Source organism: Leuresthes tenuis, unplaced genomic scaffold, assembly GCF_036924035.1.
Source record: "Leuresthes tenuis unplaced genomic scaffold, fLeuTen1.0.hap1 SCAF_20, whole genome shotgun sequence".
NCBI classification, from domain to species: domain Eukaryota; kingdom Metazoa; phylum Chordata; class Actinopteri; order Atheriniformes; family Atherinopsidae; genus Leuresthes; species Leuresthes tenuis.
The window spans coordinates 23,157,954-23,173,090 of NW_027325374.1; the positions used below are offsets into that span (position 1 = coordinate 23,157,954).

At 39.2% G+C, this 15,137-nt stretch overlaps 1 protein-coding gene across 2 annotated transcripts; it reads right to left on the minus strand.

Annotated features, from left to right (window-relative positions):
- Window positions 1–1,549: 1,549 nt before the first annotated feature.
- On the minus strand, window positions 1,550–10,586 carry tfam (transcription factor A, mitochondrial). 2 transcript variants are annotated; one of them, XM_072373344.1, is made up of 7 exons: window positions 10,318–10,586; window positions 9,668–9,807; window positions 7,377–7,450; window positions 7,035–7,184; window positions 3,794–3,889; window positions 2,156–2,212; window positions 1,550–2,061 (listed from the first exon to the last, which is right to left on the minus strand). In XM_072373344.1, exons 1-7 carry the CDS (start codon window positions 10,401–10,403, stop codon window positions 1,774–1,776), a joined length of 891 nt encoding a protein of 296 aa, XP_072229445.1. In that variant the 5' UTR covers window positions 10,404–10,586; the 3' UTR covers window positions 1,550–1,773. The 2 variants fall into 2 exon arrangements, with proteins under 2 accessions (XP_072229445.1, XP_072229446.1); XM_072373345.1 differs by having other exon boundaries at window positions 7,377–7,447; window positions 10,318–10,585.
- Between the last annotated feature and the right edge of the window lie 4,551 nt (window positions 10,587–15,137).

A 15,137-nucleotide genomic window follows, 5' to 3' on the forward strand; every position in this document is an offset into this window, starting at 1 on the left:
AAATATGGTAGCACTAAATAATTCTACATGAAAAATGCTGGCAAATACTAGTGTATGGTTGGAAAAATCTTTCTTTAGATAAAACGATAAACCTTTTCATATGGATACAAACTTAAGTTTTGCTTAAACATTGAATCCGGAACAAGCAAAGCTTAATACTATAAACACGTGAGTTCAAATGTCAAATAAAAGACACTTCTGTGGCATTCATTTTCTTAGATAAAATGTTTTAAAAAATCTCATGCCTCTTTTTCTATTTGTAGCCTTCTGAGTTAAATTTCAATGGTAACCTTTTTCCACAGGCTAACAATACTAATAACAGTGATAATATTTTTGTGAACGGATGTTCTGCTTCCCACCTGTCTGGAAAAGCTTGTTTTCCACCTTTCGTTTGGCCATTTTCAGGAGGGGTGGCCCGATGCGACTGGTAGTATGAGGTCGCTCATGAATGTCAACCGAGGAGGGGGTGCTTGTGGGTCCTGATTGAGGTGCCAACGCACAAGCAGAGCATTCTGGGATTTTTAGTATTAGTGGTGCATCAGCAGCCCTAGTAGAGATTTAGTATTATCTCATGGGCAAGATTTGGAATCTATGGTCTAGACTAATAAAACAGTCTAGACTTGAGGTTGCAACTGATGCTTATGTGGCACTGATGATTGTAAGGTTGTGTTTAATGGAGCAGTGTCACTGGTACCGAGAGCCACTGAAACCAATCAGCACATTGCCTTTTTTAAAGTTAAAGAGAATCAAGTTATTGCTATCAAATCTTATGAAAAGACCAAACCAATGTGACAATGTGTTAAACTCTCAATACAATCTGACTTCCTTTAACAGTTTATGTCTAGTTAGTACTGATTAATCATATGAGCATTACTTTAACAGATGCTGTTATCCAAAGCTACATATAATTGAGAAAAACTTTATGGTGCTCTATGACAGTCAGTAACTTGTAGAAAGACATTTCAACATGTGAAGGGTCAATCCTGGAACCTACCACCTATTAGCTATGACAAACACTGTCTTGTTAATCAATTAGCATCCAAAGACCATCCTCTTCAACATTCTTGCCTCTAGTTTAAGTAGCTTCTGATAAAAACTACACTGACCAGCTGTTGCAGGTTGTAAGATTCTTCTTTCCATTTGAAGGAGATGGACTTTCCATTATGGAGAAGTTAAGACAACCACTCATAGTTTGTTTAGGACCATTTTTCTTCCATTTTTTAAAACAGAAAACCTGCGAGTTAAACTTATATTAAAAGAAGGATTATCAATATTAAAAGTGGGATAATCAAGAGTAGAAGACTGTGCTTGTGTTAGGACGGCAAATAGAACAGTGGTTATATTCAGGGCTAGAATGACTTCTTTAAACATTGCAGATAAGTATCAACAGTGTTGTTGCCCCATGATGTCACTTAAAAGGCTCAATGAATATTTTCTAAACCATTCTGCATCACTAGGAGATAGAGATTCAACCAATCTAACCAACCAGTTAATGGGGATATCATTGGTTCATGTGCAAAGGATGATAATAAACTCAGCTGTACATTTGAAAAATCCCTTTCTTAGGGTTTATTTGTTGTAACTGTCACTGTACAAAGACACTCATGTTGTGATGCGAAATGCTTCAGTCATAATAATGTGAAAGAACATTTAGGATCTTTGTGAAGTTGGAGATGAAACAAAAAAAAGAAAAACTAAACCTAAAGTCAAACAAAGCAGAGAACGCCCACGAGTCATCAGAACACTCATCTTAACAAGTTCGACAAATGCATCTTATTTTTTCTTTGTGGAGCCTTTGAGGACAGTTTTGCCTGTGGTACTTTTTGTAGTTTTGCTGGTTGCTTTGGACTTCCGAGCGGCTGTGACTTTCTTCACTGTTTTAGCCTTCCCACTCTTTGCTTCTTTCTTGACCACTGCACTTTTAGCACCAGGTATTTTCTTGTTAGACAGGGTCTGTTCCCGGATAAGGTCTTCTCGTCCAATCTCCACCATGTGGTCCTCCCACGACTTCATTTCATTCTTGTAACGAATTTTGTCATCCTCAGCAAGCTGTGTGTAGACCTAAGTGAAACAGAGGAAATCAGTACCCAGTATCAATCAATACACTTGATAGCCAATAAAGAAATAATAAAAAAAAGATGATTGTGTGGCAAACCTGTTTCTGATGACTGAACAGATTTCTCCAGTCCTCCAACAGTGACTTCATTTTTGCCTGAAAGACCAACAGCAGCATCGTCTCAGTACTGTTGAGCAAAACAATGAAACTTGTCCTTCTCTCAGCATTTAAAGGATCTTCATTTCCATTATCTATTATTATATGACTGATATGCAACATTCATGTTTGCCTTGTCTTCATGTAATGTTTTAGTTATTTTTTTATTTTTTTGTTTGTTCGCTTTATGTGCTTTTAGTTCTCTTCACCTCTGTTTTTCCTTTACCAGACTTCATTCATGCATTACACACTTTCCTGTGATAACTTTGAGAAGACAATTTAGATCTGATTTCTCATTCACTTGAAGAGACTTTATCACACACACACTCACACACACACAAAACACACCTGTTCTCCCAACTACATACATACATTCCTTGAAATTTGCTCATATTATTACATATGCTTAATATTCACCCCCACTGCTAAGTGTTGTTTTAGCAGAATGCTGAGTCATTGTCCTGCTGGAAGAAGAACCTCCATCCCAGTCTCTGGAGGACTGAAACAGGTTTTGCTCAAAAACTTCCCTGTATTTAGTACCATCCATCATTCCCTAAATTCTAACCAGATTCCAGCCCCTGCTGATGAAAAACGCCCCCGCAGCATGATACCACCCCCATGCTTCGCTGTGGGGATGGTGTTCCTCTGAAATTATGACGAGATTAAAACTTAAAGAATTACTCACAGAAAGTTCATCTGAGCAGGTACTACTGGAGCCCTCACAAGCAGCACAGAGACTCAAACAACCAAGCACCATATTTTCTGGACTAGAAGTCGCACTTTACAGTCTGTGACTTATAGTCATGTGCGACTTATACATCAAAATATGTATAATTAAACATGTTTTTAAATTTTAATTCACACTGACTGACATGAACCAAGGAGTAAACATTGCTATCTACAGCCACAAGAGGACACTCTAGGCTTGTGACAACTATCTGCTGCTCCTGTACCTCTGAAACATTAACTTAAAGACAACTGAGAAAGAAAATCCTCTTCTGCAGATCACAAACTGCAGGCGGTACAATATGCAGCCGAAAACTGGAATCAAACGAGTCCACAGGTGGGTGCTTGACCAACGTACTGCCAAGGAGAGAAATATAAATGACTTTGCAGGCGGGGCTTCTTGGTGTTACCGCTTCATGCAAAGCAACTGCCTCTCTATCAGAGCAAGGACAGCAGTGTGTCAGAAACTGCCGGCAGACTTCCAAGCTGAGGTCGACAGTTTCCGTGAGTTCACTGAAAAGCAGGTCTTGGATTTTGTGAAATAAATTTCTAAATAAATGCTACTTATTGTCTCTTCGTGACGCATCTTTTGACTGATGCGTCTTATATTCACGAAAATACGGTGTACACAAGCACAAAAGCACACATACACACACAATATGGGCTTTGAAATGTATTTACTCTGGCCCCTCACCTATTTGCATTAGATAACCGTACTATGGACAATAGCTCCTGGAATCCTTGAGGCAGTCGGACCCCTCCACCACGATATGGTAGGAATTCACAGGGATCAGTACCACCTCATACAAACAATGAAAAGCAACATTGTCAAGTGACTGTGCTGGGGTTTCTTACTGGAGTGGTGGCTCCTCTGGCCTCCTCAAAATGGTCCGACATGAAGATGTTAAAAGGAGAGCGAGGCCGTTTGGGTTTCCCCAAGCTGGTCAACTCCTGGAACACACAAACATGGAAAATGTTTACTTCTCAGATAAGGAAACAGGGTTATTTTTCAAAGGCTCATTGCATATCTAGCTCAGAAAGACAATTGAATTTATTAAAATTCCATAACATTACTTTATCCTCAACATCTTCTCTTCAACTCATCTGGATTTGGGGTCTAAGCACAGGCATTTCTTGGTATTTGGAAAGCTCAATAAGTTGCACCCACATGCAAACAATTTTCCCGCTGCCATGGTTAAGCATCATAATATCATCATAAGCATTATTTTATATCTCATTCCAGCCAAAACATGCAAAGAAAGACAGCTACAGCAGCAGCAGCCTGCCAATAGGTATGGCAGCATTCTAGAACTAAAGAACAAGAACACAAAGAAAGAGATTTACTAATGACTTGCGTTGAACAGTTACTGTCTGTAATTAAAAGTCACAGTGAAACCATGGAAACAGCAAATTTGTGGTTCATTATCTTGTTGTTTCAGAGAACAAAATTCAGGGAAAAGAGTATGCAAATGAATAACAGCGGACTTGCTGACCGCCGAAAAAACACGCACTAATTGTTTAGCACTTGAGTGCTGCACAGCCGCTGCTGCTGCACAGCTGCTGCTGCACAGCTACTGCTGCACACTGCACCAAAGCATCTTGATCTCCTTTATCTGTTCTGTTTTTCCAACACTCGTTCTGTGCTGGGATGTCATGGTCATTCTTCAAGCTATGTTGTTTTACTTTCACATTACTTCATTTTCTGGAACAACAGCTGTTTACAGAGGTTACAGTGATAGATCGCTGTCAGACAAGTTCAAAAGGTTTTCCTGATTTTTGTTAGGAAATATGAGTCTTTCATGATTATTCCTCATTAAGGGTGAATTCCAATTCTGAACCATAACAGATAAAAACAAACATGAATGTAGTTCAACTGAACTGTTCCATTTAGTTTAAATAGTTACTTAATGAAAAAGAGAAAAAAATGGCTGACACCCCCACCCATCCGGTTTAAATATGATTTTTCTAAATTAGTTTTTTATTTCTGAAAAACTTTGATGACAATAACAGCCTCTGTATTGCATTCAACTGGCTTTTCTCATATGGTGACCAAAGTGCAGCAACCACACTTAATCTTGTCTTAGCATCGAAATGGAAAATCCGGTGAAATTTCCTAAAAATGTTCTTTTGTCAAACCATTTCCTGAAAACATTCAATAATAAAGGTGTGTGTTTTGAAGATGCTGTCAATACAAGTCTACAATTCAATTCCATTTAAAGAACTGTTGTTAACAATGTTTCCTACGTCCCCTAGTACTCTTCCCAGACTTTAATCAATATGGTATTCTCTCTACATTCAGCTGTAGACACTGTTGCTCTAAAATAAAATAAATGAAAAAGTTTTTGTCTATGTATGATTTCCCACTTTGCATAACCTTAAACAAACTAGAGAAAACTCAGAGGAAATGGCGTTTTATCTAATTCAAAGACTATGTCAGTCTGGTTCAAAAGAGAAAAACACGCAGGATAGCTACACATACTATTCACAGCTAATCAAGTAACATGAAAACAATCCTAGGTTTCTTTTTAGTACTGTGGCCAGGCTGACTGAGAGCCATGATGCTGTTCATAACATAATGTTCCTGTGCATAACAGTGTAGAATTACATTTTGTCTGTAAAGGGAAAAAAAAAATCAATCTTCCTTTGCTGCTATGAATCCAGATAATTTTGAAAAGCCTTTTTTAACTGCTTTTTTTCCCCATTGATTTGCCAAACTTGAATATGTCAATTGGATCCCATCCAAACTCAACTGTTTAAGGATGTGCCTCTGATCAATACTTCTGTAGTTGAGCGTATCAATCAGTCTCTTTCAATGGACTATGTAGCTCGGGCCTTTAAGCTACCTACCTAAGCTACCTTTAACGCCACTGTTAAGTAACTCTTGACCCTGATGTTTATGCATTTACAGACCTACATCCAACGTTCCTTTTATTTCTAAAATTCTAGAATTATTTTTTTCCTTTTTTACCGAGAACAACAGCTTATATGAAAAGTTTCAGTCTGCTTTTAGAATATCTGTGCTGGTCCAGTTAGATCTCAGTGCAGCTTTTGATACTACTGATTAGGGCTGGGCAATATGGCAAAAAATATATAATTCAATTCAGTTCGGTTTTGTTTATATAGTTTGTAACAAATGTCATATCAAGACCAGGAATAAACCAAACACGATGCTATGCCAGGAGACAAGACGGGAGGCTACAGATACCTGGGTGCTCACCTGGACAAAAGACTGAACTGGAAGTGCACCATCGAGGCTGTCTACAACAAAGACGAGAGTAGACTAACCCTTGAGACACCTTACGTCCTTCAATGTCTGCATCAAGATGTTTTATATCCTCTATAAGTCTGTGGTGGAGAGTACAATCTGCTTTTCAGCATCTGTTGGAGCAGCAGTTTCAGAGCCAGAGACTCAAAGAAATTGAATAATCTGATAAAGAAGACTGGCTCTGAGCTGGGGACTGCTCTGGAGCCCCTGGAGCTGACTGAGTTAAGAAGAACTCTGCACGAGCTGATGAACACAATGAACAATACTATACACCAACTACTCAATAACACAGTGATGAAATGGTAAAATATTCTCAGTCAAAGGGGTCTACAGCTCTGCAGCAACAAATAACAAATTTTGCCATAGCCACATGCAACATCCGTCCACCCATTTTCTTCCACGTAGGTCAGGTTGTGGAGGCAACTCGTCCAGAGGGGAAACCAAGGCATCCCTCTCCCCAGCAGCATTCTCCAGCTCTTTATAGGGGATCCTGAGATGTTCTCAGACAAAGGTCTGGGTCTGCCATTAGGCCTCCTTCCAGTTGAACATGCGAAAAAAGAAAAGAATCTCCAAAGGGAGGTGACCAGGAACCGACGCATTAATAGATTTTTGGGGACTGTATATTTGTCCATCTGTGTTAAAAATGTGGCTATCTGCAGGGGCTGAGAACGTGTGCTGGCATCTTCCATGAAGGTATAAAAAAGTCTTAACTGTACTAATTTAAAGCGTTTCAAGGGAAATTATCTAATTATCTAAAGCAGTATCAGACTACTCTGATTAATAGACCCGCATATGACCTCTATTCTTATCTACTACTATTACTACTCTTACCCTCTTCTTTCGGATGGCCTTTCTTTTGGCCAACCTCTGCCTTTTCTCCATGGCTTGCTGCTGGAGCTGTGCTGGCGTCAGCTGGGCCTGGTATCTCAGAAAGTCAACCTTAAACTGCTCCCTGGCCTGGAGAGAGGCCTCCTGAAAAGGCTATAATGGAGAGAGACCACTATAAGCTTTGGTCACAAAAACGACTGCTGTAAGCATGATTAAAGAAGATATTGAATGAGTTTTCCATTTTATCAGTAACTGCACTCATTTGGCATTTAAAAATGTAGCATAACCAAAAACCAAAAGGAACAGAATGAAAAAGGAGAGTTTTTTCAAGTTTTTTTTACATACCTGTTTCTGCTCTGGGCTCATCATTCTCCACTGCTGGGCGATTTTCCTGATGATCTCAACAGATTTAATTTCTGCTGGGAAAAATGAAAAGATAGCTGTTGGAAAACCATGTGCGTATATATATATATATATATACACGCACACATACACATACATAAATACGCACATAAATACACACACTATATTGTCAAAAGTATTCGCTCATCTGCCTTTACATGCATCTGAACTTAAGTGACATCCCATTCTTAATCCATAGGGTTTAATATGACGTCAGCCCACCCTTTGCAGCTATAACAGCTTCAACTCTTCTGGACAAGCTTTCCACAAGGTTTAGGAGTGTGTTTATGGGAATTTTTTACCATTCTTTCAGAAGTGCATTTGTGAGGTCAGACACTGATGTTGGACAGAAGGCATGGCTCACAGTCTCTGCTCTAATTCATCCCAAAGGTGTTGTATCGGGTTGAGGTCAAGACTCTGTGCAGGCCAGTCAGGTTCTTCCACACCAAACTGGCTCATCCATGTCTTTATGGACCTTGCTTTGTGCTCTGGTCATGTTGGAACAGGAAGGGTCCATCCCCAAACTGTTTCCACAGAGTTGGGAGCCTGAAATAGTCCAAAATCTCTTGGTATGCTGAAGCATTCAGAGTTCCTTTCACTGGAACTAAGGGGCCAAGCCCAGCTCCTGAAAAACAACCAAACACCATAATCCCCCCTCCACCAAAAATTACACCAAACTTTACACAATGCAGTCAGACAAGTACCGTTCCCCTGGCAACCACCAAACCCAGACTCCTCCATCAGATTTCCAGATGGAGAAGCGTGAGTCGTCATTCCAGAGAACGCGTCTCCACTGCTTTAGAGTCCAGTGGCGGCGTGCTTTACACCACTGCATCCGACGCTTTGCATTGCACTTGGTGATGTATGGCTTGGATGCAGCTCGGCCATGGAAACTAGGGCTGCCACGATTAGTCGACTCGTAGCTTTTTTTTTTTTTTTTTTTTTTAAATGGTGCGTCTGGCTTTCTGTCCACATGTGCAGTAAAGGTAACCGGGGTCAGCCATGATGTCACAGGAAGTTAATCCAGACGGGCTCTGGTATCATGACTACCGGGCAACGGAGCTCAAAAGTGTGGGAGCATTTTAAGAAAACTAATGACAAATGTGTGCAATGCAATATCTAAAAGGCAGAACTTGCCTTCCACGGCAGCACAACGATGATGCAGAGCACCTGAAAAGGAAGCATGTTGTTGTGGCTGACTGTGAAGAGGGACGTCATCTTGGTAAGCTAACTGGCTAGTTAGCTGCTAAAATTAGCGTAAACAGAGAGTTAGCTTGCTGCTTACTCATATTGTTAGCTGTAAACGTTAACATTAGCGATGATGATTTGATTAATTAGCCTTAGCACACATATTTCATGTGTTTTCTGTAACAGTGATGTGTTTGAATAGGAACGCTAATGTTTTCTGCTGTGACTTTTTTTGGGCGGGCAAAGTTTGTTTTTGTTTTTTCTTATTTACAAATAAAAAAACTGAATAACCATCCTCCTCCTATACAAGCATAATACAATATTCATAATACATAAAATATTAATTAATTATCAAGGCTGGTAATTCAGAAAAGAAACGAAAAAGCAACCAAAGTGGAAGATGAAGTCGCTGGTCGAGGCGGCTGGACACCCTTCCCGAGTCTGGTTCTGCCAGAGGTTTCTTCCCGAGTCTGGTTCTGGACTGAAGACAGGTTTCGGTGCAATCTGTTGGTTTCCTTAGCTATGATATTATTTATTTATTTTTTTTAATTGGCTCTATATGAATGAATTGGATTATGATTACAATGAATTGAATTCCAATTGGCTTGAATTGGACTATATTATTTAAGTGCCTTGAGATGACAATGGTTGTAATTTGGCGCTATATAAATAAAATTTAATTGAATTAAAGTCACTCTCACCCTCCTGTCCTTGTATTCATTTAAATTAATCCCAGGAAAAAGGCATATAAAACAGATGAATAAATCATCATTTCTCTCCATCCTAACCCGAATGGACTATTTGACCAAATTCAGAGTTGTAGTTATGACTTGACTTTTCATCCACTACCCAAAGGCTACAGCCAAGAAACACACCACACAGCAAAATAAGACAACAGGGAGAGAGAGGGCAGATTATGTGCAGAAAATCCCCCCCAGTCATTTATGATTGAGTTGCTGATAGGTTTTCTCTCCGTGTTCTTTCTTAAGTAGAAGAAAATAAACATGTAAACTACATTCATAAAAGACTCCAGTTTGCAGGATCACCTGGGTTTTGTCTCGTCTCGACTGGCTTCTGTTGCAGAACATATCTCATATATCCATTCAGTGGTCTCTTTGGAGGGCCGTTGGTCTGAGAGCTCAAATATTTAACTGGGTTGACAAATGCAGAGAAGACACCGCTGCATCTAAGAACAACAGACAAACAGGTTACCATCTACTACATTTTACTGTCTTTTTTCACCCACCACACCGCCAAGCACCTATTTTCTCTAATGTCGAAATCACGCGTTCCTGCTTAAATTGTTAACTCCCTCATTCCCAGCAATGCAAACAACTTTTCAAAGTGTTTGATTTCCTCTTGCTTGCAGAGCCAATGTCAGCCATTCATTCACTGACATTGGTTCACAGCTAACTGCACGCGTTAAAGAACATAATTCCATCTTTTGCTTTAACCAGCCAGGTTCCACATGACACGCATCAGTTTGTGGAATGCCTGTTAACCTTCAGTAAGTACTTTTCCCGTCTTAGTATTATTACTATGACGACAACATTGTAATTTTCTTTTTAATCCAGAGTATTAACGTGACTTTCAGTAATGCTAAGTCACGTTCCCCTCCCAAACACGGATATTTTTTTCATACATTTCTACCCACAGCCCCAGCTCGTGAACACAGCCGTTAGACTGGGTTAGCTACCTCGCTGCAGCGCCCGCGTGCGAGACAACGCTGAACGACCTCGCGAGCAGGCTGGCAGTTGCTGTCATTAAACTGTGCGGCGCCATGTCACCGTTAATACACGTCAAACAAAGCGCTGAAAACCGGCCGGACAGTCCAACGAAACCTATGTGTAACTATATACATGCATTAGTCTGTTGTTGTTTGTTTAAGCTAAGCCGTTTCTTTCCCCTTCTTCTAGCTGACATGAAGGATCAACTAAAGGCGCCTTTGTTGACTTCTTTTTACTTTTGGGGCGGTTGGGAAGCAACGCTTTTGTTCATTACTGCCATCAACTGGTCTGGAGTTTGGATGTTCTTCTTCTTCTTTGATATTTAATAGCAGCTGGCATCCTTGGTGTTGCATATGCCGCCATCTACTGGACTAAATTTGTCCTTTTTTTCCTTATTTCTTCTTTTCTATATTCTTTTAATTATTCCAGTATTTACCAAGAATCGTATTGTTATTCTCCTCCCTTCTTTAGACTTAGCAGATTCTACTATGTTTTTCAAATTATATTCTGTTATTCCTGCCCTCTGCAGCCCTATCTTCATTATTTTCCTCTCCCTTCCATATCTGGGACATGCTATCAACACACGTTCCACTGTCTCCTTCTCCCCAAAGCTACACTGCCCAGTTGGATGTTTCCCCATTATCTTAAGTGTATTATTCAGTTTACAATGACCTATTCTTATCCTGCTAATAATGACTTGTTCTGTTCTGTCCATAACACCCTGCCTCTCCTGCTAAACTTTGTAATTTATATAAATGTCTTCCTTTTTCCTGATTCTTCCAATATTGATTCCACTGATTGTTTATTTCTTTCCATACTAAACTTTTCCCTTCTGTTTTTGATAATTTTACTTTCATTTCCACCACCTCTTTCTTTACTGCATCCTTAGCAGCTTTGTCTGCTTTTTCATTTCCTTTTATTCCTACATGAGCTGGTACCCACATGAACACTATTTCCCTCCCCTGTTGCATTAACCTGGATGTTTTTAACTGTATTTCATATAAAATTTCCTGATGTGTTTTTGCTGTTCCGCTTTTAATAAGTAAGAGTGATGAAAATGAATCGCTACATATAACTATTCTCCTATCCCTTACATCCTCCATCCATTCTATTGCTATTACATATTGGTGCTGTTTTTATTGCTCCGAGACAAGTTCTTAATGCTCTGGCTTGAATTATATCTAATTGCGAGAGTACTGATTTTGCTGCCGATCCATATCCCACACAACTGTAATCTATTCTAGACCTTATTAATGCTATGTATATATATTTTAATGCTGTAAAATCCGCACCCCACTCTAACCCAGCCAAACACCTCATAATATTCAATACTCTCTTAATTCTCTCTACAATTCCCTTCACATGCTCCCTCCATGTTAATCTAGAATCCATTATCATTCCTAAGAATCGAAAGCTGTTTACTCTCTCTAAGTTCTTTCTGTACAAGTTTTACTTTTTATTTTCACTAATTTTCTTTTTTTGAGAAGACCATTACTTTACTTTTCTCCACTGAAAATTTAAAACCCCACTCTTCTCCCCATTTCTCCACTTGATCTATCCCTTCCTGCAGTTTATTAACTATGTGATCTATGTTGCCTCCCCATCATCTGCAAACAAAGATCTTCCCATTCCTGCTGGTATACTGTCGAATATATCGTTTATCATTATTGTAAACAACGTTGAACTTATCACACTCCCCTGCGGTGTACCATTCTCTACCACATAGCTCTCTGACACCTCCGACCCTATTTTAACTTGTATAACTCTTTCACTTAAAAAATCCATAGTCCAGTTAAACATGTTTCCCTCAATTTCCATTCGATGCATTTTAATTAGCAATCCCTCTCTCCACAACATGTCATATGCCTTTTCCACATCAAAAAACACTGCTGCCACTGTTTCTTTATTTACTTGTGCTTTTCTTATATCATCTTTAATGCATACTGCTGGATCCATAGTGCTCCGACCTCTTCTAAACCCACTCTGATGTCTAGTTACCAATCCCCTTATTTCTATATAATACACCATTCTTTCATTTATCATTCATTCCATTATCTTACCTATATGTGATGTTAGTGCTATGGGTCTGTAATTTATTGTCTTACTATGATCTTTCCCCGGTTTCCTAATTGGTACTAATATTGCCTCCTTCCAACTTCGTGGTACTTTCCCCTCTTTCCAGACTTTATTGAATAATGTTAATATCTTTGTTAATCCCCCCTCACTTAAATGTTTGATCATAGTGTAACATATCCCATCTTTGCCTGGCGCACTCCTTCTTGTATTCTCTATTGCTCGTTTCATTTCTCTAATTGTAAATGGTACATCTAATTCGTTTTCTCTACTTTCCTTTCTTTTTAACACCTTCCTTCCATTTCTTCCCTCCTCAGTTAAATTATTTGAACTGTACATCGCAACCAAAGTTTTAACCATTAATTCCGCCTTTTCTTTATTAGTTATAGCCACTTCATCTCCAGAACTCAGGACTGGATAAGTCCAATCCTTCCTATCCCCTCACATTTTCCTCAACATTCCCCATACTTCTCCTATCTTAGTTTTGCTCCCAATCGATCCACAAAATTTCCTCCAATACGACCTCTTTGCTTGTCTTATTGTTTTCCTTACCATTGCTTGCGCTTGCTTATATTGAATCAAATGTTGAAAGTTATGGTACCTTTTAACTAACTTAAACGCTTTATTTCTACTCTTTATTGCTTGTTTGCATTTTTATCCCACCATGGTACTAACTTGTTTTTCTTTCTCCCTGAAGTTTTAGGTATATATCTGTTTGCTGCTGATATAATCCCCTGCTTTATGTCCCTCGCCATCATTTCCACCTCCATGTTATCACTCACTGATCCAGATTTTTTTCACTTTCCTTTGTATACTCTATCCAATTTGCTTTTTTAAAGATCCATCTTCCCCCTACTCTCTCCGTGTCCTGTACTGTCTCTATATTGATTTTATTATATATAGGGTAGTGATCACTTCCTATGGTCCCTTTTTGATACACATTCCAGTCACACAGTGGTGCTAATACATTGGTCACTATCATTAGGTCTATAGCCGACTCCTTCCCAGTATTTACATCTATCCTTGTCCCTCTTCCATCATTCACACAAACCAGATTCTGTCCATCTAACATTTCTTCTACTATTTCTCCATTACTGTCATTTTCCCACTCCCCCACAATGTATTATGAGCATTAAAATCTCCACACCACACTGTATTTCCATTGCTCTTGCCCCCCATTTCTTCCAGTTTCTTTATATCCAACTTCCTGCATGGGTTATAAAAATTTATTATTGCCAACTTTCTCTTCCCTATCCATATTTCTATTATAATAGTCTCCATCTCAACTCCAATATCGATAACCCTGTAAGGAATGCCCTCTTTAACAAACGTGACACACCCACCTCCTACCCCTTCTTCCCTGTCCCTTCTGACTGCCATGTATCCTGTGATAATAAAATCTAAATTTGGTTTTAACCATGATTCCTGTATGCACAATATGTCTGGTTTTTCCTGCTGACTATATATGAATTGTTTAAATTCCTGACCATTAGCAATTAGACTTCTTGCATTCCATTGAAGGATTATCATTATTATTAATACTATCCAATACATGAAGAATCTTGACTGGCCTGAACACTTAACTCATCTCTCACTTCTTCCCATCGTATCCCTCTCATACCCAGATGATGTACTGCTGCTTTGACTATGATCTGTATGATTCTTTCGGTTTTAGATTTAACATCTGCAGTCGCATTTATGACCCCTGCTACAAATGTCACCAATCTTTTTTTCTCCTCCATCATTTTCTTTTCAATTTCTTGCCCAATATCCGTCACCACTTGTTTCTCTCTATGCTTCTGCTTATCATTCTCCTTTCCTGCTCTCCTGGCAGCTTCATCATACGATATTTTCCTCATTCACTTTCATCCGCTGCACTGTTATCGCTTTCTTCATAACCTCACATCCCCAGTATGCTACACTATGTTCTCCTCCACAGTTACAGCATTTTGGTTTCACACCTGTCCCACATTTCCCATATTCATGGTCCCCTCCACACCTTGCACACCTTCTTTTCCCTGTGCACCTGCTAGCAATATGTCCGTACTCTTGACAGTTAAAGCACCTCATTGGTTTTGGGACAAATTCTCTAACACTATACTTTACAAATCCAAAATAAATTTATTTTGGGATAGTTTTTGCATCGAACTCTATAACCACTGTTTCTGATTCTTTTTTCTCTGGTCCTCTTGTCATTCTTTTAACATCTTTAACTGTTGTATTTCTTACTCTCAGATTTTCTATTACGACTTTCATACTGATTCCAAGGGGAACCCCTGTTATCACTCCCTTACATCCAAAACTTCTCTGCTCTCCAACACTCACCGTTTTTGTAACTTTCATTTTTCCTACACTCACCATTTTCCGAGCTTTTTCCACTTGTGTATCTGTGTTCTCCTAACACTTTAGCGTATTTGACTTCTCCTACTTGTGTTCTGATTATTTTTGTAATTTTTAATGGATCCATTTTTTTAACTCCCCCTTCACCTTCAAATCTCACTACAACATTAAGGTTTCCCTTACTTCCTATTCCTTTCCTCATCTTCCTGTCCCTCACTCTCCGTGTGTTCTACGCTATCTTTATCTTCTTTCTTTCTCTTTCTCCCACATTCCACTTTATCCCTTCCCCCTCTCCCTACTTGCTCCCACTCACCACCCTCTTTATCAATCTCAAACTCCTCTTCACTCATCTCCGTATTGTTACAACTCTCTCTAT